Source organism: Nelusetta ayraudi, unplaced genomic scaffold (assembly GCF_046127955.1).
Source record: "Nelusetta ayraudi isolate G7.1 ecotype Tasmania unplaced genomic scaffold, CSIRO-AGI_Nayr_v1 ptg000068l, whole genome shotgun sequence".
Classification (NCBI taxonomy): domain Eukaryota; kingdom Metazoa; phylum Chordata; class Actinopteri; order Tetraodontiformes; family Monacanthidae; genus Nelusetta; species Nelusetta ayraudi.
Window position 1 is genome coordinate 420618 of NW_027466118.1, and position 26590 is coordinate 447207.

Consider the following 26590-nt stretch of genomic DNA (forward strand, 5'->3'; position numbering starts at 1 on the left):
CGTTCACATAATGGAAGTCAACTATGAAGAGAAAACCTCAGAAAACTGTCATCTTGTGACAAATTATAAGAATTAGAATTTCCTTGAAAGACTTTGAGAAAATTTGTGTTCAGTTATAATATGTCTATTTTCATTCATTCATTTTCCATACCCGCTTAGTCCCGAGGTCAGGGTCACGGGGGTCTGCTGGAGCCTATCCCAGCTGTCATAGGGCGAACGCAGGGTGACACCCTGGACAAGTCGCCAGTTCATCGCAGGGCCACATAGAAACAAACAACCATTCACACTCACATGCACACCTACGAACAATTTAGAGTGTTCAATTGACCTCACATGCATGTTTTTGGAGTGTGGGAGGAAGCCGGAGAACCCGGAGAGAACCCACGCAGACACAGGGAGAACATGCAAACTCCACACAGAAAGGTCCCAGGCCCGGAATCGAACCCACGACCTTCTTGCTGTGAGGTGGCAGCGCTAACCACTGCGTCACCCAAATTTTTTATTTCTTTATTGAATTAAATGTTTAGGTAAATCAGTTAAAAATTATACTATGTCTCAAATCTACAACATGATAGTAAGTCAGTCATGAACATATCTTAAATTTGTGTAAAATGTAATCACCAATATGTTTTTTGCAAGAAGCGTTTAAACAGCCTTTTTTCACCCCCAACTCAAGCATTTGCAGATAAGTGCTGCTGACTTGCGTCTTTATTTTTACAGTCCTGCATTACGTGCCAAGGCCATTGCAATGCACTGGGTTTTTATGGTTACATGAGTGAAACAGCCCAACAGCAACCCCTCAGGGTGAAAAAAAAAGTCAAATAAGTATCACAGGCTCATAGACTGCCATCTGTAGGACTCCAAGCAGAAGTTCAAAGAAAACTAAGGACATCCAACTGTTTATTCTCGACTTCAGAAAATGGAAAATAGAAGTTTTGCAATAAGGTCTTGGGCGTTAGATGAAAATGCAGCAAAAACTAAAAAAGAAATTATACATCATACTTTTAAAGAAGAATGTCCATTGGCACAGGAATTGATGTAATAGTAGCACAGTCTTGTCTGAGCAAGTGAGATTACTTAAATGATGTTGTTTCACTTGAATCATTATCACCAAAACCTGCATCTTCCCACATAACTGCAGCGACAAGTCGGAACATGTTTCACGCAAGAGTCCAAAGGTTTTCCCCAGTCAAACGCCAAGACAAATGACACTTTCCTGCCTTCATTTCCACAATCTTTCATCTCTGGTCACGACGTGGTAAGTTGTGTACAGATTTCAACAAAGCCGTCTGCTTCCCTCTTTCATCCAGTGAGCAATACTACTCTGACAAAAATGCTTTGTTGATTTAGAAATGGCAAAAGTTTTACTTGTCATGAATAAATGTTGACATGTTAACACGCTGAGCAGTGATCAACTGCTCTCTCTGCGAAAGCCTTAATTAAAGCAAACACACACAACACACAGACTTTGTTTGTTTGTTTGTTTGTTTGTTTTTTTACTTTGAAATGTACAGCTCAAGTAAATAACATGGAAATACAACACACCTGCTGGGCCCAGTAACCTTAAAGCATAGTTGTCGATTAATTTTTCCTCTTTCACGTGAAATAATTTTCAGCCTCTTCTACCCTGTCGCTGTTCTACGTCGGTATACTCAGCTGTAAGTAGGTGTACTTCGAGCAAACATGCAAATGAGACAGAAGGAGGTCAAATTAGGACGACTTTGACTGTGCCCGGCAGCCACCCACTCTGTGGCAAATCTCCGCTGAGACACCAGAGGCCGCTCTTGAGGTGAAAAGGGCGAGAGCCACAGGCAGCAGATCGCTCGGCTGACAGCAGAGGCTTGTTTTACTGCACAAAAACATCAAGGATGAAGCGCTCAAGTGGCAGAGGGGTAACAGAGATAAACGGGGAGACGTTCAGATAGCTTGAGGGAGACTCTTTGTTTTATCGGCGTCTCCAGTTGAACGCGGGGAAAGAACCGCCGAGCAACTTGTTCGTCTGCCGAACTGCATATCTATGCCGTTAAAGTCGCCCTGGTTTTGTTGTTGTTAGCCGCTAATGCTAATCATAGAAGTTAGGTGCTAGCTGGCCTAGCAAGCTGTCAGCAACGGCCAAAGAAATTAGCTGTATGAGTTCGTTCTTTGACTTGTCGGTGCCCGGCGTCTAAACGTGGGGTGGTTTAACTGATGGAGCGGGCTTCGGCTTCAGTTTTTGAGGAAGTGCAGTTCTAGCCGAGCTTTTAGAAGTCCCAGTCGTAGGAGTTTGCCTAGCGGGATAGCTAGCCACCAACATCCTTGGAAGAATGAGCAGAAAACACCATCATTTTAAAGGAGCAGAAGTCAGCTGCTGCGTGAAATACTTCTTATTTGGATTCAACATTTTGTTCTGGGTAAGTTGACACTATATTTCTACGTAATGTTCTCTGCCAAATGTTTACAAACAGAGCCAACAGAACAATTGTGAAGTTTTCCTCGTTTATTTGCATGCAGCTGGTTTGGGGGGTGAGCATTAGTTTTGTTCATTTATAAAACTTTCTCCAGCTACCTTGATTGTTTTGTGTAAAGAGTTCAGTATTTTTTTGCTGGTTGGCATGACTGTTCAACGATTTTGTCACTGAAATTGAGCCAGTGTCTGACGTGAGAGTGAGGTCAGTTTTGCTGTGGTACACTACAATAATGAGCCATTGGCATTGTTTTCCTGAAATTGAGATAGTGACATGACATTTTCTTACAACTTCCAGTGTATTCAGTTACTTTTTGTACTTTTTGAATTCAAGAAAAAAAAAAATCAGCAGACAACCCCATTAATGGTTCTTGGGGTGGTTGGAAAAACAACCTTGTAAATATCTGTCAATTACATTTATTTCTGTTCTGGTTTTCTCTTGGCCGTAAAGCTTGGGACCTTTGTTAGACTTAGGAGGAGCCGCGGTATCATTTGTATTGTGAAGACTGCGAGTGAGCCCACATCTCTTTTTCAACGCCTTCCTCCATCTTCATCCCTCCTCATTCTGAAAAGTTCCTCTGTTCAGTCTATCTCACCCTCCAACGCCCCAACCCCACCCCCCTTTTCTCCAGCCGTCTGTGTCGCCCCTCTGCTGCTGGTGTATTATAATGTCTGAGGACGAAGGAATGGTGTGTCTGTGTGCCCCAGAGGGTCTTCCCACACGCTGTTTGAGGGAGAGGGACACACAGAGACGTCAGAGACGTGAATACAACCCAGCCCTCTTCTTTTCAAGCGCTCTTTTCAGCCCCACCTCTAGTGTGGTGCGCGGTCTGTGCGGGACAGCATTGTTTCTCTCACTCACACACCAACACAGACGCACAAAGACCTGTGTACGTAACAAAGACCAAAGGGGGAGGACTGGGTGTAATTCTATGTTCAGTTTTCTCTTTCCCCTCCCTCACATGGCCCGTTTGGATGGACCTATTGCACACACGCATGCAACTGGATCTCCACCCTCAGATAGTATTGCGAAAAAAATGTGGTGTCTCACAAGCGTTGAGTGCTCTGTAATTAATTTGGACTGAGCAATCTACGAGCAAACATTGAGTCAAACAAGCGTGGTGTTGTGGCTGATCCATATTACATTCTTTCAGACTGCTTGACACCCAGGGCCAAGCTAGCAGCCCTGTGCCTTGGCTCTTTGTGGGAGTGCGGAAACAAGTCCCAGCTTGCTAGTGCTTCCCACTAATAATCACTTGAAGATGTTTTACTCTGGTCTGTGTGCCGGGAAAAATGGATCTGACACACACGACAGTGCAAAAAATTGAAAGAGATGCGTTTTACTCCCCCACCCCAAATCAGGCTATTTGTCTTTTTCTCTTGCGGTCCTGTCATCCTTGAAAATGCTTCCTAAATTGAGTAAGAATGCATTTTGGGGTTTTGAAGGATTGGAACAAAAATGCAGCATGAAGATGAATTGCCCGATTTTCTGTGTGATTTCTAACAGCACTGTTGTTTGCTTGGAAGAGTGTCAGCCGGAAGAGTGTCATCCTAGAAAAACACACTTTTCCTTTCAGCGTTGGAAGTGTACCTCACATCTTCGTAATTAGTCGTATTTTCTACACAAGCTGCTGAAATGTTTGGAGTCTCTGCGTGCTGTAATTTGGAGCTTGTCGAGCTGTGAACAAGTCGCGGAGGTGATTGTGGGAGGGTTCTTCACTATTGTGCCGCAATCAGACCAAATCAGATCATGTGGTGAAAACGATGGTCTTCAGTCATTTTTAATGTGACCCTATGCAAAATAAAGGCTGCAGAGAATGGCTACGTTAAAAAACCATGTCATCTTATACCGGTGACGTTGCAGCCTGAAGTCACTCTTGTAGGGATCTGATCCGCTATGATGCTGGAAGACAGTGTCTATCCAGATGTGGTTCTCTGGTTCATTGCATGGTACGATGGCCAGCCACTGTGACCTCACAGCTAGAGGGCCACTCTGCATTAGGCGTTTGTGTGTTCTCCCTGTACTTAAACCTCCTCCCACGGTCCAGAGACATGCACATTAGGCAAGGTGGCAACTGTAAATTGTCAGTAGTTGGGAGTGCGGTTTCTCCATGTTGACGATTAAGAATCTAGGGCAGACCTGGGCAAAGTATGGCCTGCGGGCCACATCCGGCCCGCTGCGTGTCTCTGTCCGGCCCGCGTGATGCTGATCACCCACCCACCCCCCCGCCGCCGCCGTCACCGAAAGCTTGTCAGCACGTTAGCACGATAGCGATAGCGATAGCGATAGCGCGTTTCCCCAGTCCCCATCAACGAAAGCGTGATTTCACCCCCCGGGTCCGTCGACAAAACTTCCGTGGCCCACCGACACGATTCAGGTTTGTCATGTTGCCCTTTGCAAAAAATAATTGCCCACCCCTGATCTAGGGTGTACCCCACCATCACCCTTAACTGTCTGGGATATGCTGTGGCTGTTGCCCCTAGAGTGAGTGCAGGATTAGCGGTAGATAAATAATAGCGGCATGGACGGTTGAATACCAAAGGACAAATGTGTTTTCTCTCTTTTGGCTGTATTTACTGTTTGCAGAAGATAAAATCAAATGTTAACAGAGCGGCTCAGACCACTTTCAGGTGGATTTATATTATCTGACGGTCTGCCAACTGAGCTCTGTCTCAGCTGAGCTTCTACTATCTGGGTATGATCTCAAACACAAGATAATAGTGCTCAACAGGACCAAGATGTCCCAAAAGTGCCCCCGACCTGATTCGTCCAGATACATTTTGGCCCCTGGAACTTGTTCTGCCCGAAGAAGATATTGATTTTACTTTTTAAAGTGTAGACCAGGCTAAGTGTAATATCTGAAGGATGATTGATCATCAAAGTACGCAATCGCAAGGACAAGGATGCCAGAAATTCACATTTTTTGCAAGTGAGTGAAATGTCAGTCAGTGTGCATGAGTTGTGTGTCCGTGCAGCATGGATGTCGGTTGTCTGCATCTTAGTTGAGGTTAATAGGATCAGCTGTCTTAGCGAGGCATCTTCTCAACTGTAGATAATCTCTGTCCACATGGACTGGGACCTTTCACTCTAAGGACAGCCACATCTCGTAGCTTCATGCTTCACAGAGTAAACAGGCCGATTTAAAGGGATCACCGATTAGCAACCAGCTTTGATTGATTTCTACGTTGGCGCAATGGTATGTGGTTAATCCTTCCCGACCCGAGGTAGCCTAATTGCCTTATTGATAAAATCTGCTCTGTTGACGTCAAATGACAAACTCTCCGTTATCAGTTTTGGAAGAGTTAGTGGCTGAAAAAGTAGCACTTTTCTTTTTAAGCATGCCACTGAGGAAAAGGGGGACAGGACTACAACCCACAGTGTGTACAGAAGTCCACCAGTGTCTACTACCTCTCCAATTTGGAATATAGAGATAAGGCTCTTAAGTGCATAGAAGAGGAGTAGGAGGATGCATCTACCAAATCTGCAGGAGAGCGATGGAGCAGCTTGTCTGGCTGTAAAAACGGAAATTGAGTCCCTTTTCCACTTTTCCTCTGGAAGAAATCGCTGTATCTGCCGCGCCAAGGCTCGTAGGTGTAACATCACCTCCAAACTGTGCACGTACGCACAGAGACACGCTGGAGTTGCATTTAAGGACTGTGAAACTCAAAGGGAGCTAAAGGCTTTAGAATCATGTTGGTTGTGTTTTGTTTACAAGTCAGAGTCCAGTTCCACTTGAGTGCTTACTCGAGCACGCTACTGGAAAGTAGTGGGTGTGGCCTTGAAAGGCAGAAGCAGCAGCGTCGGCCCGATCTGATGGTTACCTAGCCGGCCGTAAACGACCAAAACAATATTTTTGTCTCCGTCCACACGGTCGCTTTTTCAAAAGTAACTGCAAATTCTTTCACTACATGGATGAAATGTGGCGGTGAAGTGCTCCTTTACAAAAAAAAAAAAAAAAAATGCCGGCAAAAGTGTGGCTACAGCTAAAGTTTATCTTAACAGGGAGCAAAACAGAGAGGAACAGGGGAAAGAGGGATTAGGCGGAGTGGGAAGAAATATGCCAGCAGGTGAGATTTTCAAGTAATAAATCCCAGAAGGTTTAAGAAATGTTTGGCTCTAAACAAACAGAGGCAATGAGGTATAAACTAGCAAACCAGAGTGTCGGGGCTGGGGGAGCGGAGGGTGGGGGTGGGACCGAAAGCCCAATGATTATCTGTGGAGCACTGTTAGTTCTCAGAGAGGCTTTGACACAGAGTACAACACAGGAGGTGTTTTGTGAAATCAAGTGGCTGACCTGAATTTGAGTGTCCAAATTAAACTGTGGGGAAATGGTGGAATGGAAAGAATAGATGCAAGGTGTTGTATAAAGGCAGCACTAGCTTCACTTTAATCTAAACCCAATTGTCTAGATGAAAGTGAGTTGTCGGGCGGGCGTTTGTGGGGCTGGGATCCATGCAGGGAATGCACGTTTCGAAATTTTCAAAATGTGGAAAGTGCTTTTCACAACGTTTGTTGATAAAGAACTCCCTTTCAATAACTTGTAATTCATGCAGCAGGAGTAGGAGGAAGATGGGTCAGTTCATCTGACCAGTTTTGAACCAGGGTGCATATCCAAATTTTACATTTGGAATAAAAGTGGACTTCAACAAAGCCAGGCAGCCCGAGCATTCGGCTGTGCTGTGGCCCTGTAAGAAAAGTTGTTTTGGTCCCACGGGGTGGCTTATTTTGAACGTTATTCTGCACTCCCTTCATTGACTCATAATTATTCCGACCGCGTCTCTCTGGTGCTGTGCGTCTGCCCTACGCCGGCATATTTCACCTTTTGTTATCTCTGGAATGAATTTATCAATCTATGCGTAGTGTGCAGGGACAGCGCGTGCTGCCGATCCTGCAGCACCCTGATGAATGCTAAAACACACTTACTGTTTTCAGAACACAATGCAGATCGATTTTCAAATTAAATGAATTAATAGAATATTACCAAATGACAAAAAGTATATGGAAATAAGACGAAAATGATGCGTCACGCAGGCGTGAAAAGACAGCAGTCATTGTTTACAACACAGACAGCAAGAAAAGTAGCAGCTGCTTTTCATACATATACTGCTCAAAAAAATAAAGGAAGCACCAAAAACAACGCAATCAAGTCAATCAAGATGGCGCCCTGTGCTCCTCACAGATGAGAGCAGGTTCACACTAAGCACACGTGACCGACGTGAGTCTGGAGACGCTGTGGAGAATGTTATGCTGCCTGCAACATCGTCCAGCATGGCTGGTTTGGCGGTGGGTCAGTAATGGTTTGCGGAGGCATTTGTTCGGAAGGCCGCACAGCTCTCCTTGTTGCTAGCCAGAGGTACCTTGACTGCCGTTAGGTACCGGGGTGAGATCCTCAGACCCGCTGTTAGACCATATGCTGGTGCAGTGGGCACTGGGTTCCTTCTGTTGCATGATACTGCCAGGCCTCATGTGGCTGAAGTGTGTCACACAAGTGTGCCTGCATGATGAAGGCATTGCTGCTATGGACTGGCCTGCCCGTCCGCCAGACCTGAATCCAATTTAGCACATCTGGGACTTCATGTTTCGTTCCATACACCAACGCCACGTTGCACCACAGACCAGTCCAGGAGCTGACTGATGCTTTAATCCAGGTCTGGGAGGGGATCCCTCAGGAGACAATTTACCGTCTCATCAGGAGCATGCCCAGGCGTTGTAGGGAGGTCATACAGGCGCGAGGAGGCCACACACACACTGCTGAGCCTCATTTTGAATCGTCCTGAGGAATTTCTCCTGAAGTTGGATCTGCCTGTGTTCTGAGTTTCCACTTTTATTTTGAGTAGGATCCAAAATCCAGACCCCCATGGGATCATAATTTAATTTTATATTGACTATCTTATTAAGTTCTCAACACATTCCACTGTGTGATTAATACAGATTTTCAACTGGAACATTTCCTTAATTGATATCCAGGATGTATTATTGTAGTGTTCCCTTTATTGTTTTGAGCAGTGTGTGTGTGTGTGTGTGTGTGTGTGTGTGTGTGTGTGTGTGTGTGTGTGTGTGTGTGTGTGTGTGTGTGTGTGTGTGTGTGTGTGTGTTTACATTGAGAGAAAAGTTTGTAAGTGGAAACAAGTAATGGATAATTAGTCTCAAGACTTCTACTGTTTCTATGTGCGAGTAAACAGTTCAAACACAACCGGTTGGTTACTGGTCACTTTGCCGCGCAACTATCCACAAAGACGACAATGACTTGGTTGACTGAGAACCTTCATAGACAGTCAGACTCCGTGTGCTCCTCCCGACTTTCACTTACTTTGGCTTCACTCTCAGCAGCAATGTGCAGACACGACACACGGTCGAGAAAGGCACAGAGACTTAAAGATCCACTGTGAAGATCAAGCTCCGCAGTCCATTATTTTTTTGAAAGCAAAATGATTTTCTTTTCTTTCTAGTTGGAAAATGAGAGTAGACCAGCCCCGGTAATGGATAGATGAAATCATGGTTTTATTCTTGTCTCCTCGTGCACAGAATTTTTTTTTTAATCCGTGCTGCTGTCCATGAAGAGCATCAGTTATTTCGTTTTACCAGTTCAATCCCTGGAGGTTGCTGAGTGACAACGATAACGGAATGACGAGTTGCAGCAATGTACCGTGTGCTGCTGTCACTGTTGTCTCCGGTGCTGCCAGCCATGCCAGCGCATGGTAATCTGGTCCGACCAAGCAGAAGTTCAAACAATTGGGGACTACAAGGAGTATTTTTGGGTTCCAAGCTGCTTAAAGATGCTTTTTTGTTTCTGTCTCCCTGCTGCGCTGGACTGTTCACAGCAGGGAGGATCAGTGGAGTTCAGAGGGGGAGAGATGGGAGTTTATCCCTGTCATTCACCTGGAATGTCCGCTAACCTGGTGGGCAGCAGTGTTTAAGGCTGAGATCACTGCCCGTGCCGCCCTCTCACCAGTCAGTTGCCGCCAATCAGAAAATGGAATGAGCAGTTTAAGTGGAGCTTGGAGGGCGTAGCGTCATTGGCCGCTAACACGGTGACTCAGTAGACCTTCGCAAGCAGCTGTGCTGCAATTATCTTAGAAAAACTTGGATCCTGCGATTGGCAGATTATATATGTGTGCATGACATGATGGGGCACCGATGTTACAAGCTTCCATATTACATGTTTTAACTTGGATGGCATACTTTCATTCGCATGCTCTGTAGTTTGGAGGCTGCAACAGTGCTGCTTTTAGTGTTGTGCAATTTCACGTGGATCAGAACTTTACTTTGAGCTGAAAGCAGCAGTTTTCATTCCCGGAGTAAATTTGGTTAAAGGGTGAAAAGTATCTGAAATTATTTCAGGATGTTGAATTGCAGTGAGTGGGTGATTGTAGAGTCGGGGTATTTAACTTTAGCTGCGGCCAATTATGGGCCAGTAAATATTAAATGTATGATATTTAAACAGCACTGCCAAGTTGTAGTTACTCTACAATGCTCTCTGCAAGAAGCTTAGCTGAGCAAACAGTAAATACATTTTCATTTCTTAACATAGCGTTACTCTTTCATGTCTCTTGTAAATGTTGTTTTGTTTAAATGCAGTAGGGCTTGGATGGAAAGTTGAATAGCCACAGTGTTCTTTGATACCGAGTCCTCCATAGTCTGGCCTTCATTCATTCATGTATTGGCGTTTTAACATCCTCAGCTTTGAATCCAAATTGGTATTAGTAGCTGTGACGGTTGCCGATGTCAGTGATGTCCATTATTGAAAAGAACTGGTCTGGAATTGAAACTTTGACATACTTTGGTAAAATTCTGAACATTACCAAGACAAGTCGGTGTCCCTCCATTTGTCCTTGACCGTTGTCACTTCCTCTCTTAGCCTCAGTATCCCTGTTTGAAAAGTAAACTATAGCTCTCAGTTTTCTTGAACGGATCTTTGGTATTTGAGAGGTTGGTGCGCTGTGTCTGAAATGTTCAATTTCACACCAGAGATAAACGAGCAGGAACAGAAACTGACTTTATCCACAATTTGTCTAGCTTGCATTTTAAGGTGCCACTTCATGTGTCGGTTGAGGATCAGGAAATAACAGCAACGTGTAACATTTGTTTGCGTTCACGACCCATCAGTGTTTGCATTTTAAGGTGTCCGTTTATGTGTGGGTTCAGGGCTGGGAAATAGCACCATTGTGTAACATTTATTTTTTCGTTCACGACACTTCGATGTTGGCTTTTGCCGCAGTACGGTGGGAGATGACCGTGTGGGTGCAGATCCGCAGTAGCAGCAGTAAGTCGGGAGCCGCTTCCTCTGTCAGGATAGTTTATGCTCTCTCTTATCTCGGGGGATTATTCGGAGTCAGAGGCTAAACGGTTTAATACTGGTACGCCGCTGCTAGTCTAATCTCCTCTACTTGATCTCCAGCTGCTTACCTCGACTCGTCCCGCGCGTCATTTCCCAATTTAAGCAAACACACCTTTCACTGCAGCACTGGTGCTACTGACTGCACTCACTGGCAGGTCGCTGCCCTGCTCAGTCTCAGTCTGTCACTGCTGCTGCTGCTGCGACTGTTGGGCACATTGTCGCATTGCCCGTCTCGTTATGTGAGGCTGACAGATTGCCACCGTTGTACCTGCTTAGTGTGATTTAATCAGCCCCCTAACAATATAATCCATCCCAGTATAAATGGAGCTATTATATTACAGGCCCCTCCATTATGATGTGTCTCGGCTAAATTCATTAGCATCCCAGATCTCTGGGGAATGCCATTTTGTCACAGCTAGGCTATTGATTCGACAATAACATTCCTTAAGTGAGGCCACACTTAGAAAAGAATCATGCATACATATTTACGTGTGTGTTTTTGGGGGGTTAATCTCTGTTTTTTGATGATGGTTCCCTGCAAAGTCTCCGTTTTCTGGGGACCATGCGCTAATCCAGGAGTCCTCCGTTGATCTGGGGTGATTCAGGGGCCTGAAAACTGCAGGGATTTTCTAAACTCTCTGGCGTTAGATCCTCAAGGGTCCTTAACCCGGCCGGTGCAAATAGTTTTTACCTGCAGATGGATGTTAGTTTCGCCCAGAAGTACAGAAATCCCGTCAACCTCAACAAACCAGGCTGTTGCGCGGTTACTTCCACACAAATCATCTCTGAGTGCATTAGGACACATTTCATTTTTTTTAGTCTTTACTGCCTTCGTCGACGTGGGAGAAGAAAGGGAAAAAAAAAGCCTAGCTTGTTACTTCTGTTTCCGCTTGTGATGGGAGAGCTGCTCTCTGGCCAGATCAAGTCGATGGAGGTTATTTGAGATGCCTCCGCTTGTCTTGTGTTTGTGTTTCCTCCAACGTGTTGGAGCTGTGCGAGGCTGTGCCAGGAAAAGGTGATGTCATGGGTTTACGACAGATCAATCAGAGTGTAACATCATACCAGTCAGAAAGTGTGTGTGTGTGTGTGTGTGTGTGTGTGTGTGTGTGTGTGTGTGTGTGTGTGTGTGTGTGTGTGTGTGTGTGTGTGTGTGTGTGTGTGTGTGTGTGTGTGTGTGTGTTCCAAGGCGGCACCGCTGTGAATCAAACATGGAGGCGCCCCACCCACACAGCCGCCCAGCGATATTTCCAGTCTTTTGACTCTGAATTCCGACTTCATCATTTCCCAGGTCTTCACTTTTCCACGGCCTCGCTCCTCACCGCTTCCTCCTCTCTGTGCTTTTGTTTACAGTTGCTGGGAGCGGCATTCCTGAGCGTCGGCCTGTGGGCATGGGCGGAGAAGGTAAGTATAAAACACATGTACGTCGCAGACACAATCACGCACTGCGACGGCATTGCCGGAGTTTGTCTGGAACTTTTGGCCGAGAAAGAATTTATTTTATTTATTTATTTATTTTTTAAAGTTTCACCTTGTGGAAAAGAATTCAGAATAAACAAAGCTATAAAAAGAAGTGAGGCGGGGAGCAGAAGGGACTATTTCTGCTCTACGTCGTGGCTCAGCAGAAGCACACCGCCACACAATGCTGTAACTCTGTGTGTGGGTGCTCAATTTTTTTCTTCTTCCTTTTTTGTCCCTGTTTGCAGCAGAGTTTAACAAATGCTTGAGAAACATGCAGCTACATAAGAGTCGTGAACCAATCTCAAACCTGCCTCTAACATGGAAGCATCAGTTAGCATTGAAAACTAGTTATTTGCCCCTTTTCCAACTAAAAGTACCAACAAGACAGTGTTTTTTCAATGATGTGCTGCAGAGCCATATTTCATAACTAAGCCTTCCTCCTGCATGAGCGGTCAGTTTGTCTAGTCGCACCAGGCAGTTTAGCGAAGGATGATGCGCCAGCGTGAGAGCTAATGCTAATTGGCCACGGGTGGACATTAACTTGTGCAAACAGGGGGCTGCTGCACCGAGGAGCCCCAGTGAGAGCAGCATGAATAATTTGAAAGGATTAGGCCAAATGATGAATAGCAGCGACGGGAAATGGCAGAGTGAATGGAGACTCAGAGTCTTATTGGCCGTTACGTCTGGTTTCCAGCCCGCCGGCCGCAGAGTGCCTCATTGTCTTCCCCTTCCCCGAAAACTCGCACGAACGTTAGCGCTCTGTTTGCGGCCCGACTGGAAATGGGAACGGGCGGGAACGCTGCCGCCGTGTGGGTGCCACCGAGTTTGGCTTTGGGAGGCTTTTACTGGAGGACATATGCACCGCGTCCTAGCAGACGTGTCAGCAGCGAGCTGGCTGACACTTCTGCTAGGAGTTCCCTCATGTTTGTAGTGAGCGTCAGTGGGACGCCTTCAAGGAAAGTCAGATGAAGGAATAAGCCAGAATAAATACATATTTTGAAAGGCTTTCTTCTTCTTCTGCCTTTTCTCCTTTTTTTTTTTTTTTTAGATAACACTAATCCACCTGAGGCTGGCAGGAAGACCTGTTGGCTGCACTGTGGCCTCGGGGTGGAGGGTGGAGGGGTGGAGGGGTGAGGGCAGGTCACACAGACAGGAAGGGACACGTGTTCGCGGGTGAATGTTTACCTAACTTTTGCCGAAGGTCTTTTCCTGAACACGCCTGCGTTCAAAATGACAATGTGCAGGCGGTGGACCGACCCAATAGGTTGTCAAAGTGTCAAAGACTTCTCAGAGTTCACAAATGAGCTTTCATTTTGCAGCATGTTCGTCATCAGCAGCGTTCCCCGAATCAGATGATCAATTAAAGCCGAGAGCAGAACCTTTAATGTCCTATGAAAACAACTCAGTTGTCTGCTATTGCTGAAGGCCATGAGACAAATGTATAGTAGTCTTCCAATTACTTATATTATTTCTCATACACACAGAAGTGAATGCTGAATAACAGAACCCATTGCTGTGGAAAGTCAGATATTACCTCCTTCATCCACAAAACACCACAGTTTCCTCTCGGCAACGACCTCCTCAAAGCGTGAATGTAGCCACAGTAATGGATGTCACACTACGCACACCTTGACGTTGAAAACTGAAGCTCATAAACAGGGTAAAATAAAACCTTATGAAATCAAATTAGACCAGCGGCGCCTCAGGTTGATATTTTTCAAGTTCTTTAAAAAGTTTTTTCTCCTTTGTTTCTTGATTTCTTATCAAAACTTGCCTAAGAAAAAGTAGTCGATGATTTTCAATTCTCTCCTTCAACCACAGTAGGCTTTGTATCGTTATCACTTCTAATGGCGTGATTTAATACAATTCCCAATTTGCAAATGTTGCAGCAGCCACAGAACAGAGTGCATGTTGGCCGTGCAGTGCAATCAAAGCAAACTGATTAACAATTTATTAATAATAATCATATTTTGCAGTGCAGCAGGGTGTCTTTGTTGTCTGACAAAACAGGGAGTGATGTTGAAGGTACCACAGTTGGAGCTGGAACTCACCCACTGTTTTTGTTTCCCCTCCCCATCACCCCCCATCCTTTCTCTCAGGGCGTCCTGGCCAACCTGTCATCCATCACGGACCTGGGGGGCTTCGACCCCGTGTGGCTCTTCATTGTCGTCGGAGGGGTCATGTTCATCCTGGGCTTTGCCGGCTGCATCGGCGCCCTGCGAGAGAACACCTTCCTGCTCAAATTTGTAAGCCATCTCCCAGCTCCCCGGGCAAACCAACACCTCCCGACACCCCGACACCAATCTAAGCGCCTCGGTTCACACCGGGTCTAAAAATACAGCGGGCGATGTCGAGTCGTGAAGGAGTGAAAACGTGGCAGGCAGTTGCGCCGCACGACACGTTGTCTTATTTCCCAACCAAGTCCTGTTTCATTCAGATCAGTCAAATGTTATTTGTCTCGCGCTAAACCAAGGGTTTCAAGCAATCAAAGAGAAACCAACTGATCCCTCCGGAGAAAGCAAGGAGCCTCAGTGGCCAGAAAAAACATCCCAACAATAGGAAGAAACCTGGAGCAGACCCTGAGTCTTTATATAGAAATGGATACGTTATCTATCTACAGTATCTAGCTTCCTCGTAGTGATTATTGTGTAGTTTGGTTCTTTAATTTTAGTGTTGCAACAGCAAAATATCCCCAATCTATGATCAATGAATCTATCTATCTGTCTGTCTGTCTGTCCATCTGTATATCTGGTATATCTGTATATATGTCTATACATTTATGTATATACAGTATGTGTGTATACATGTATACACATACATATACAGTATATATCTATACATGTGTATATATATAATATGTATGTGTGTGTATATATATATATATATGTATATGTATTAAACATTTAAAGTGTTTGTGTATATGTATATGTATATAAATGTATATGTATATATGTGTGTATATATATGTGTATATGGACATAGATATATATCCATACAATAATGAATGAAATGAAATGACAGGCACTGTTCTGTTCCTCACACCCTGTGACGCTCACTCAAAGCCGGGGCTTACGTTTCTTTGTTGAGCGCCACCAGTTATTACTTTCATCTGCGTTCGCAGCAAACCCTTGACAACTCCATTCATCGGGAGCTTTGTTTTTTTTGTTTTTTTTTTTTGCGCCGGCCATTATTGAAAACAACATCAGACTGTCAGAACGGCGTCTCGCCCTGCTGCCAGCGGCGACGCCGAGCAGCCATTTAGCCCAGCTGACGTCCATTAGCCGCAGCGAGCCAGGCGTCTGTCTCCTCCGCTCTTCCTACATTTACTGTAAAAGGCTGATAGAAAGGCACCTCTGGGACTGCGGGTTTTCACTGCCGCTGCTCGCGCTCAGCAAATCGGCAGCGGCCTCGCCGACCCGTTTGGGGGTGGGGGGAGGCGTTGCATCGGCTCTGCTCACGCCGTCTCTTCGACAGGAGATGCAAGGAAAAATGTTCCTTTTTAGATGTTAAATTGTGACTTTTTTTTTTGCTGCCACCGCTGAAGTGACAGTCGCTGCTCATTGTTTCCCCCCCCCTCCCCTCCAGTTTTCCGTGTTCCTGGGTTTGATCTTCTTCCTGGAGCTGACGGCGGGGATCCTCGCCTTCGTCTTTAAAGACTGGATCAAAGATCAGCTCAACTTTTTCATCAACAACAACGTCAAGGCGTACCGAGACGACATTGACTTGCAGAATCTCATCGACTTCGCCCAGGACTACGTGAGTCCGCGCCCCACCTGACACTCCCCCCGCCCCCTCTCCCAATCCCCCACCCAGCAGCCACGACCAAACCCATTCAAGCTCCAATCAAACAGCTCCATTCTCACTCTTCCTGGTGCTCACTCCGCTGTGTTGTTTTGGAGAAGGCTGCCCTCTCTGTGCGGCGACTGTGATCGCTAGCTGTCGGCTTGAGTGAATGAATCGGTTCAGATAATTGGCTCCTGAGTGTAAACACTTGGCTCCGCCACTTCCTACTATAAAGGCGATTAGCTCGCCTCGTGCCTGGGACGTCTCTCTTGGCCGTGGACGCTGGCTAGCGGTCCCAGGCAGCGAGAGCCCAGCCAGCCTCCAGTCGGCTGTTCCAGGACCAGATCAGGGGGAGTAAATCTGTCTGCTAACTGGACGTGGCTCTTTAAATCCCTCCTTCTTGTCGTCGCCCTGCCAGTGGTCCTGCTGCGGAGCCCACGGGCCCGACGACTGGAACCTGAACATCTACTTCAACTGCACTGACCTCAACCCCAGCAGGGAGCGCTGTGGAGTTCCCTTCTCCTGCTGCGTCAAAGACCCGGCGGTGAGTCAACCTGACAGGGTTCGGATGATAAAATCAACGGAAATAAAATCAAATAAATTCACGGTTTTTCTCAAATCAACATGAAAATATTTGAAAATAAGTAATAATGTAACAAAAAAAGCTCTTTTCAATGCAACTTTTTTGGATTTTTCTAAATGGTCATATTCAAAAACCTTAATAAACACTTTAAATTGTCAACAGCCGGAACTAGTTTGTTTCCCGCAACTTCAGAGCCGTCGGCGCTCGATGTTCAGGAACTCGCCGTTCCGCTTCCTCCCTCACGGCACTCGAATCGCATCTCAAAGTCGGTGACCTGTGACTGAAGCGGATGAGCTGACATTTACTGCGTTCTGTCTTACAGGAAGATGTCATCAACACGCAGTGCGGCTACGACGTGCGGCTCCAGCCGGTTTGTACTCAGGACACGCACACACACACACACACACACACACACACACTGCTTGTCAAACATTCAAGGATTCCCTCTTTTTTTTTTTTTTTTGAAGATTCTTTTTTAGATTTACTAAAAAAATAATGACACCCCTAGATTTGATTATTCCTGGAAATTAGGAACGTGAATCTTTGGGGGATTGGAATGGATTCTCGATTCAAAACCATTTTCAACGCTGCAACGCTGTGTATGGAAGCCTGTGAGGGTGTGTAGAGAGACGGAGCAAAACAATGAATGAAAACAGATTTTCAAAGTTTAGGAATCAATCCAGAATCGTAGAGGATCGCAAAATCTTTCCATTCCGCCCCTCCTGGGAATCCCGTTTAAACAACCGAACAGAGAAATGTTGTTTGGTCACTGCTGGCGTTAGTGCCTTATTGAGCGCCGCTGCTGCCAACCTTCTGGTTAAGACACAAAGCTGCTAACTGGGGGAGCCGGCCGGATTGAAAATCCATTGACTTCAAATGATCGGAGTCATTTTTAAGGTGAAGCGGCAATCAGGGTCAACGGCTCGTTTGCTCCCAGTAAAGTGCGTTAATGCCGGAGTGGATCTAACCAGAGGAGCCGCTGGAATGTGTTTTCAGCTGCCTGCCTGGAGAAGCGGCTGCAAAGTAAAAGTCCCTTGCGGATAAAACGCAGGAGAATGTATGGAGTTTTGATGTCACAGGGCCGTAATGACAGATTGTTCTTCTCACGGGGATAATTAGGCTCCAGTTATAGCCCCGAAGAGCCGCCTTGCCACTCTGTAATTGGCGACTCAGTGGGTTCTCCCTACCCATCCTCCTCCTCCTCCTCCTCCCTCTGTGTGTGTGTGTGTGTGTGTGTGTGTGTGTGTGTGTGTGTGTGTGTGTGTGTGTGTGTGTGTGTGTGTGTGTGTGTGTGTGTGTGTGTGTGTGTGTGTGTGTGTGTGTGGGTGTGGTGGTTACGACGCACTGCACTGCAGTCAGAGAGAGTCCTGTTGCTAGGCGTGCGGCAGTACGCCGTGCCACCTGCCTCCGGTTTGGAATGAATCCTGTCTTCTTTGTGCGTGCGTGTGTGTGTGTATGTGTGTGTGTCCCCTGTCGCGTTGTCCGGCATACGTGCGCAACAGCTTGCTGACAAGGCGACACAAGCTTCCTGTGAAAGAGGAAGAGCAGGAGACACGGGGAGGCTCTGCAGCACAACAAAGGCAGCAGGGGGGGTCGTGGGGGAGGCGGCGGCGGCGCTGAAATAGCTTCACAGGACGTTTTTTTCCACACGGTTGGAACAACACAACTGTGTGTTTTACTGGCTGCCAGGGGACCCCCCTGCTGCTGAAAAGGTGGCTTTTAGGGAGCGGAGCAAAAGGTTTTTTCCAGGTTTTGTTCTGTTTTAATTCATTTGACGATTCCTTGTAGTGATTTTTGTGTAGTTTTGGTCTTTTTAGTGCTGCAACAGTGGACAACAGTTTCCCCAATTTAGGATCAATACAAAGTCTATTAATCTATCTATCTATCTATCTATCTATGTATGTATCTATCTATCTATCTATCTAACAAGAGCATTGTAAACAATCTTGTTTGCATCATTTTTATTCTTTGCTCTGAATTGCACCTACACTTTCACCTCTCTAAAGAACACAAACGTGACTCAGTGGCGTCGGTGCAGCAACAGGAAGCGGCCTCACCCGCCCGTCTGCTCACCCCGCCGGGAACCCTTGAAGCCTGGCCTGACACTCCCCCCCCGCTCCCACCTCACTCCCCCCTCCTCCCATCACTTCCTGCCACTGACACGCTGCAATCTTAAGTCAAGAGTGACTCAGTGTTTTGCTGGCGGCTCTCGGCTCGGGCCCTGGTCAGCCGTGAGTGATTGAGCAGAACCGTTATCTGGCCTTGTTTGTTTTGACTCATCTTAGTCATAGGTCAGAGCTGTGATGATTTTTTTTTTTTACTATCATTATTATTTAAAAACAAAACAAAAAACATTGCCTCCTTTTTTTGCCGCTGACCAATTTTTAATGCGATTAAATTCAGTTCAGATGCATTTAAACTAACTTCCTCCTCTCTCGAAGTAGAAGGACTAAGTTGGGGCAACTGGACCGGCTCTTGCAATCTTGTAGACGTTTGGCCTTCCATCCGAAAGGCTTCTTCAGTTCTGGTTCTGCATCTCGAGATGAGCTGGATGGCTGAGAACCTTCACGTAGACGTATTGCCAAACACCCCCAGACCTGAAGAAGCCTTCCGGATCTTCAAGATCCCAAGAACAAGTCCAGTTCTTCTGCTTCGAGATGACCCGGGTGACTGAGAACCTTCAGACTCATCCATCCCTCTGTTTCTTTTTTGTTCTCTTGCAGGAACTGGAACGTCAGAAGTACATCTACACTAAAGGCTGCGTGGGGCAGTTTGAGAAGTGGCTCCAGGACAACCTGATCATCGTCGCTGGCATTTTTGTTGGTATTGCACTTTTACAGGTGAGTCAAACCCGACTCCTTTGCGGATATGGTGCACATTTTGATTGTAATGGTGTTTTATTCATGTCTCAGAAATGGTGTTTACTGTAATGTTCATGATGTTTGCACGGCTCTGCAGGGCCTCAAAGTGCCTTCAAGTTGTCTGTTGAGTTGCATCTGTTGCGTCAGCTGTGCGTGTCTGTTATTCCCAAGAATGCTTGTTTCAGTGTTTGTCTATACATTCTGCTTCACTGAGTCATTTTACGGCTGACAACTGAGCAGCAGGAGTAGATGCTTAGAACCGGAACCCACAAAAACCTGTAGAAAGAGATGCACTGATTTTCATTCAGCGCCGCTCAGCGACGACTTCGTCTCTGCCACAACACCATTTTTGAAACGGGGAGTCTCGCCCAGCTCAAACGTTGCCCCTTTACTGACACCTACTGGTGGAAAGTGGCAGCGCGCCCCTGCAGCAAACGCTGCCTCCACTTGCTGACGCCTGGCGTCTCTCTCTCTCTCTCTCTCTCTCTCTCTCTCCCCCCTGGCAGATCTTCGGGATTTGTCTCGCTCAGAACCTGGTGAGCGACGTCAAAGCGGTCAAAGCCAACTGGTGACGGGGAGAGGAAGGAAGGAAGCCGAGTATGATGCGGCTCCACCACCGCCACACAGACCTTCCTCACTCTCCTCACGCCAGGTCAACGCAGCACACTTAACAGTCCCGTCCAGCTCCGGACTGGAGAGCCTAAAAAAACTGTTATACACATTTCTTTTTTCTTTTTTTTCTTTTTTTAAGAAAAAAATGAAATGTGCAGGAAAAACACAAACACTGCTTCTCTACTTGGTCTCGTGTGGAGTCGCGAGAAAACAAACGCACAAAAAACAAAACAAAACAACCAAACACTTTGTTTTACCACACGGTTGGTAATTTTTAACCCAAATACACAGAAGACGTTCCTGCCTACTTTATTACTTTGACCCCCCCGACACCTTTTTTTTTTATCTTGTTTTTTTTTTTTTCTGTTGGGACACTTCTATTTATGGGTCAGGGTTGCACAAAAACTACTTCCTGTCAGCTGGGAGATTAAGAAGCCATGGATGAAAGGAAGAAACGGACGACGAGCCTGTTTTTAACCTACTTATTGCCCACTTCCTGCTGCAAGGGATGATGGGTAGCTGGCCAACAGACACATGGAACCCCCCGCGACATGGCCCACCCTCACTTCTCACCCCCCGCCCCCTTCTGTTGTGACTTTTTTTGTTTTATGACCACTACGACGACTCTGAACACTGACAAAGAACAAAGAATAAACAGTGACGTCAAAAATATTTCAGGAACATTTCAAGTGGAAAGCTAAATGTAAAAAGAAAGTGCCATTCATTTCCAGTGATATTTTTTTTTGTCTCCCTTGTGTTTTCACGGACCCCACCCCGCCGACTCACGATACCTCAGGGCCTGGCCGGAACAAGACGCTTTCTGCCGACGTTCAAAACCATATCTGTTATTATTATTATTATTATTTTCCATCCGTGTCTGCTGAATTTAGATTTGCTAATTTTATGCAGAGGATCACCACACTCGCTCTCAGTTTGTCCTCCGGTGGTTGTGTTATCTGTTTTTTCGAATTTTTATTTTTTTTCCTCCAAGGATGTTGTGCGAAACCTAAGGTCTTTGGCGCGGCGTCGGATTGTAACTCTACCACGAGCGGAAGAGGAAACGTGTTTGTTTGTCTGTGTTTCCTTGAGAGAAAGTTGTTTTTCTCTGAGCATCCCTCAGGCACATGGGATGCTGACTTTGGGGCCTTGTTTTTCTTTGACACTTGACCTTTCCGTCGCCACCTTTGTCTTATATTTCTTAACCCTGCGTAGTAAGATTAGCCTGAAACTGTTTTACTCTAGATCCGCTGTTGGAGTTCATGCTGCACCTGTTTTTACCTCTGGCACGTTCTTCATGTTGTGGGAGGGTTTTTTTTTTTTTTGGCAGTTGTAGACCAAATGATGTGGGGGAGAGAGCCAGCAGGCGCTGTAATTGATGCACAGCTAAAGCGTTAATATATTGTCTCCTTACGATGTGGAGTGCAACAAATGAAGATTTCAAAACTAAAACTTAAAAAAAGAAGAAGAAAAATAACACTAATGCTTTTACCTTTGCATTAATGAGGAAGAGGAGCAGGGCCACAAGAAGAGAAAAACATTAAGATAGAATTTTTTTTCCCAAGTTACGGGAATAAATATGAAATTTCGAGATTGAAGTCAAAATTTCGAGGATAAAGTTGACGTAAAAAGGACAAAATTTTGTGATTGAAATTGAAATTTTGCAATTAATGTGAACTTGAAACTAAGTCAAAATGGTGAGAATAAAATCAAAGGGCTTTGTGCACAAGTCTAGTGGAATACAAATTTCTTCTTTATTCACAACATTTTGTCTTTTTTTACATCAAAGTTTTTACGAAATTTTAACGTCATTCACGAAATTTCAACTGATATAAAAATCCTAATCCTCTTTCATACATCTATGTCCTTTTTTTGGGGGGCCAATTTTTTTTATTTGATTTTTTTAGTAATCGTAAACATGCTGTTACCTTTGATATTAGCGGTGGCCTCAGTATAAGGTGAAAGATGCTTTAACTAGATTATTAATATGATAGCACGCTAACTGAGTCGGGTGTTATGTTACGACAGTCTAACATGTTTGTTTGTTTGTTTGTTTGTCTTTTACAGCCGAGGGATGAGTTGTACTTACACGTTTACACTATAGCTCACTTTAGTTCAGTCATGGTTCCTTTTCAAAACAAACAGAAATAATAATAATATTAATCTGTCCTCACAGCTTTGATCTGAATGTCCAAGAATGTCCAAGCTCGCATCCATGAGTGTGTGAGCTGGTTTTCGCAGTCGGTCCCGTGCCCACAATCAGGCCTCCTCCTCCTCCTCCTCCTCCTCCTCCTCTTCCTCACACAAGTAACGAGTTTTCAAACCGCTGCGCACATTCAAGCCCGCCGGGTATCTTCACACGCTGGGAGTCGTTAAGTCGGAGCGTCTCGCCCTCTCAGCAGCTGCTACGTGTTGCTCTCCTCTCGGTCAAACTGGCTCCGAGCGACTCCGACCTCGCTTCCAAATGCGAGCTGCCCGAGTCGTCGCGAGCACCAGGGGGCGTCGCGCCTGCACCTGCGGCGTCCCCGTGGGCCCTGGCGACTCCTCCCCTCAGTTTTAAAGTGGTGCTCCGCCGGTGGAGCGGCTCGTTCTCCACTCTGCTCGGCCGCTTCAGCTGTGACCAGGGAGAGAAGGACCTCCGCCGTGCTGATGAATCACACCTTCTCTTTTTTCCCTGTCGCAACAATGCACAAACATTGACAGGATGAAACGCAGCTCCGGCACTTTTTCCTCTTAGCGGCTGCTTTGAATTTTTTTTTTTTTTTTTTTTTTTGGTTAACTTCAGTAAATGGACCTGTTGTGGATGTCAGGATAAAGCCAGCAGAGCGCCAGCAGAGCGCCAGCGTCGCCCCTCCCTCATCACCGCTCTCACCTTCCCGCTGTAAATCTCTCTCCTCAGAAGTGGGACGGAACAGATGTTGTGATTAATGGCTTTGACTCTTTTGAAGTGTTTTCATCTCCCCCCCCCCCAATTGGATCACACGCACTCAAGATCTTAAAAACGTCCCTTCACCCCCTTGAGAGGATGAGGAGGAGGGAGGGCAGGAGGAGGAAGAGCGCCATCTGCTAGAGTCCGAGCTGAAGCTGACCGAGTCGAGGGCTCGTGCACTCGTGAGTGATGTTGAGACTCAGCAGATGGAGGCCACGGGTGTCGCTGCTGCTGCTGCTGCTGCTGCAGTGCAGACCTGCAGCAGCAGCAGCAGCAGAACACTCTTCCTTCCTTCCTTCCATCCCACCTACCTTCCTTTCTACCGTCATACCTTCCTTCCAGCCTTCCTACGTTTCCTTCCTTCATTTCTTCCTTCATCTTACCTACTTTCCTTTCGACCTTCATACCTTCCTTCTTACATTTCTTTCCTTCCTTCCTTCCTTTCCTTCCTGCCGTCTTTCCTTCCTACTTCCCTCCGTCCCTTCCTTCCAAATTCCTTTCCATCCTACTTCCCTTCCTTCCTAGTTGCTTTCCTTCCTTTCCTTCCTACTTCCTTTCCTTCCCTCCTTCCTTCCCTTCCTTCCTTTCTTTCTTTCTACCTTCCTTCCTACGTTTCTTTCTTTCTTACTTGCTTCCTTCCGTGTGTGTGTGTGTGTGTGTGTGTGTGTGTGTGTGTGTGTGTGTGTGTGTGTGTGTGTGTGTGTGTGTGTGTGTGTGTGTGTGTGTGTGTGTGTGTGTGTGTGTGTGCTGTGCTAATAACCAGACAGTCACCTTGGTAATTAGTGCCGTCGTGCCGTGGTAATTGGGAGCGCTGGCACTGGCGGGACTTTAGCGCTATCTCAATAAATTTGTCTTGCCGGACCGTGTTTGGGGTAATTCCGCTGCCACCCCCCCCCCCCCCCCCCCCCCCGCCAGTTAATGCAGTGAAATGGGAGCGGAGACAGAAAGCGTGCTAATTATCCTTTGTGCTTTTATCATAATGGCCTTTTCAACATGAAACAAGCGGCTGATTTGTCCGCCTCCCTGTCGGCACTGGAACCATTCCAGAGGAGGAGCAGCCTCGTGCGTGAATGTAACGCCCTCATGGAGCTCGTGCTTCGCTGGTCGACCCCCCCCCCCCCCCCTTCCACCCCCATTTAATTTCTTTTTTTTTTTCTTTTGCTCCCACTTGTTTGCCCAAGTGAAATTCAGAAATGTGAATTAGAGAGAGTTGGATTTAGTGACTTTCTTAGCATAGACGTCAAAAGAGAAAGAGCCTTTTATTTTTATTTTAATTTTCCTTTTTTTAGCCTCATGCATGAGCAGATACACAAACACAATTTATATGCAAACACAAAGAAAAGAAAAGACTTTTAATCCTCACAAACGAGCAAGTAAACAAATCAGAACATCAGAATCCCGGCTTTCTATTTGTCCAGGTTTCGGTGATGCTGCGTGTGTTCCACACAAACGCACTCCTTTTGTTTTGCTCCGCGCATCCACTACAAACCCTCAGTGGCTGTCATACTCCCTAATCCTTTTGCCACCGCGAGACGCCCCTGTTTTCATTCTCTCCCTCTCGGAGGTGAGCGGCGCCGCTCACATGGGGGACGAGAGCGGCGGCGTAATTGGCTTATTTGCGAAGACGACTTAAAAACAATGTGATGTCGGTGGAAGTGCCTCTGCTCTTCCAGGCCGCCAGCGAGAGCGGTTTCTCTTCAGATAGACATATGAATATATTTTTTTTCTCTTTTGGACAGTCGGCGAGTCACTTCAGCCTGGAGGAAACCATTCCAAATATTCTTCTTCTTCTTCTTCTTCTTCTTCTTCTTCTTCTTCTTCTACTTCTACTTCTACTTCTCCTTCTCCTTCTCCTTCTTCTCCTTCTTCCACCTGCGTGTGTCGATCGCGGTGGAACGCGACGATCTTGCAGCAGCTGTGTTTATCTCTTAGACCTGTCGACGCGGACTTGTAGCCTTGTTAAAAGAAATGTGTATGGAAGCTGTGGGACACGGTCTGTTACACTGTACATTGTGTTACGATATGCCTCTTTCATATATTAAAGGGTTTATGAAAACACTGGAGTCCGTCCTTGAAACCGCACGACACAAGAAAATCGCTGCGTATGAAGGTTTAGCTGAAGTTCTGTTTTGCTTCGTACAGTGGTGGAAAAATGTCTCCTCCATGTATTTATGATGTGTTGCATTAAGAATCAGTCGTCAGTCTTCAAGGTACACGCACACTTATTCACACTTCTTAGTTATTATTTACAACAAATAGACTTAAAATGCAATGCTTGCGTATGTCTGATGCAGCTACATTGTTTTTAGATCGGGATCATCTTTGAAACATGCCAAAATTGTGAACGTTGTCACCAACAGTTTTATCCCATTAATGTGCATCTTGGTGAAGCACATTTAATCTCCACGTTTCAGAGGTGCTCGTCTGGAAGTTCTAAGTCTGATAACCTCAAATCACTTTGAAGTAAACGCACTCTTGCATCAAACCAAAGCCTTTATGACTCAGGTTGTTCATGCTTTCATTTTAAAGGGCGTATCGGTTTCCAGTCCCTTCGCTTGTTTCACCTCAAGAATCCTCCGAAAATAATTCTGCGCGTTGCGTTTCGCTCCAGGGTCGCCCGCTCAGTTTTCATGTTCTCACCAACGAAACCCCCTCCAGCTGTGTTATGTGTTCATAAGATCATGAGAAAATAATAACCCTCTATTCCCATTTTGGCTGTTCAAAGTCATCCAACAGGGGGAGACAAACTGTTTGAATGTAAAAATCGTTCCTCTCTCTCCCCTCATGAGTTCAGGCCTCAGTCCTGATGGATGCGTAAGCTGTCTCAACTAAAATAGGGAGGAGATCAAAATGAGAAATGAGGCGACTCCTGAGGGACGAGTGTTTCTTGACATTTGTGGCTTGTTATTCTCTGTCTTTCTTTCCCTCCTTTTGAGGGGAGCTTTAAAGCAACCCATTGAGCTGCCTACTACTATCGCCTCCTTAAGATGCTCGCCATCAAAGGGAGGAAGCGGCCGTCCAGGATTTACTCCATTCACTGCAGCGACCAGTGACATTTTCCTGTTGGAGTGGCTTTTGAAAGGAAGAAATGTAATCAGGATCAGCCAAACAGCTTCTGGCTTGATGTGTGTGTGTGTGTGTGTGTGTGTGTGTGTGTGTGTGTGTGTGTGTGTGTGTGTGTGTGTGTGTGTGTGTGTGTGTGTGTGTGTGTGTGTGTGTGTGTGTGTGTGTGTGTGAGAGAGAGAGAGCGCGCTCCCTTTTGTCCTGGAGCTGCTCCAAACAAGCAAACAGAACGTGAAACTTGTGACATGAGCATTTCTCCATTTTGTTTTCATTGGACCTGTTGCGTGCTTCCTCCTGGTCCTCCAGCTACTGCGGCTGCTCCACTCGCTCCTTCCTCTCCTTGATGTCCTTCTGTGATTATTGTTATTACGCCCTCTGATCATTTGTGGCTCCACGGGAAAACGCAGGATCATTAGGACGACAATGTCACGCTGTGCAGCGAGGATCGTTAAAAGACGCTCGCGCATCGCGGACGCCGTTCTAATTAGCGCTCCAGCTGTTTTTGCTTTCCCTCCCTTTTTC

The 26590-nt window shown here is 46.1% G+C and overlaps 1 protein-coding gene across 1 annotated transcript; it reads left to right on the forward strand.

Moving 5' to 3' along the window:
• Nucleotides 1-1629: 1629 nt before the first annotated feature.
• tspan17 (tetraspanin 17) lies at nucleotides 1630-25061 on the forward strand. Its single transcript, XM_076041606.1, has 8 exons — nucleotides 1630-2390; nucleotides 12133-12183; nucleotides 14340-14486; nucleotides 15826-15996; nucleotides 16442-16567; nucleotides 16929-16976; nucleotides 19330-19446; nucleotides 19974-25061. The coding sequence occupies exons 1-8, from the start codon at nucleotides 2304-2306 to the stop codon at nucleotides 20037-20039; spliced, it is 813 nt and encodes a 270-aa protein (XP_075897721.1). The 5' UTR covers nucleotides 1630-2303; the 3' UTR covers nucleotides 20040-25061.
• The last annotated feature ends 1529 nt before the right edge of the window (nucleotides 25062-26590 follow it).

Bases quoted from the DNA above. Each gene is read 5' to 3' on its own strand.
- tspan17 (XM_076041606.1), top strand. From the start codon at position 2,304: ATGAGCAGAAAACACCATCATTTTAAAGGAGCAGAAGTCAGCTGCTGC. The intron at 15,997-16,441 runs GTGAGTCCGCGC...TCGCCCTGCCAG, and splicing joins TCGACTTCGCCCAGGACTAC to TGGTCCTGCTGCGGAGCCCA. The intron at 16,568-16,928 runs GTGAGTCAACCT...TCTGTCTTACAG, and splicing joins GCTGCGTCAAAGACCCGGCG to GAAGATGTCATCAACACGCA.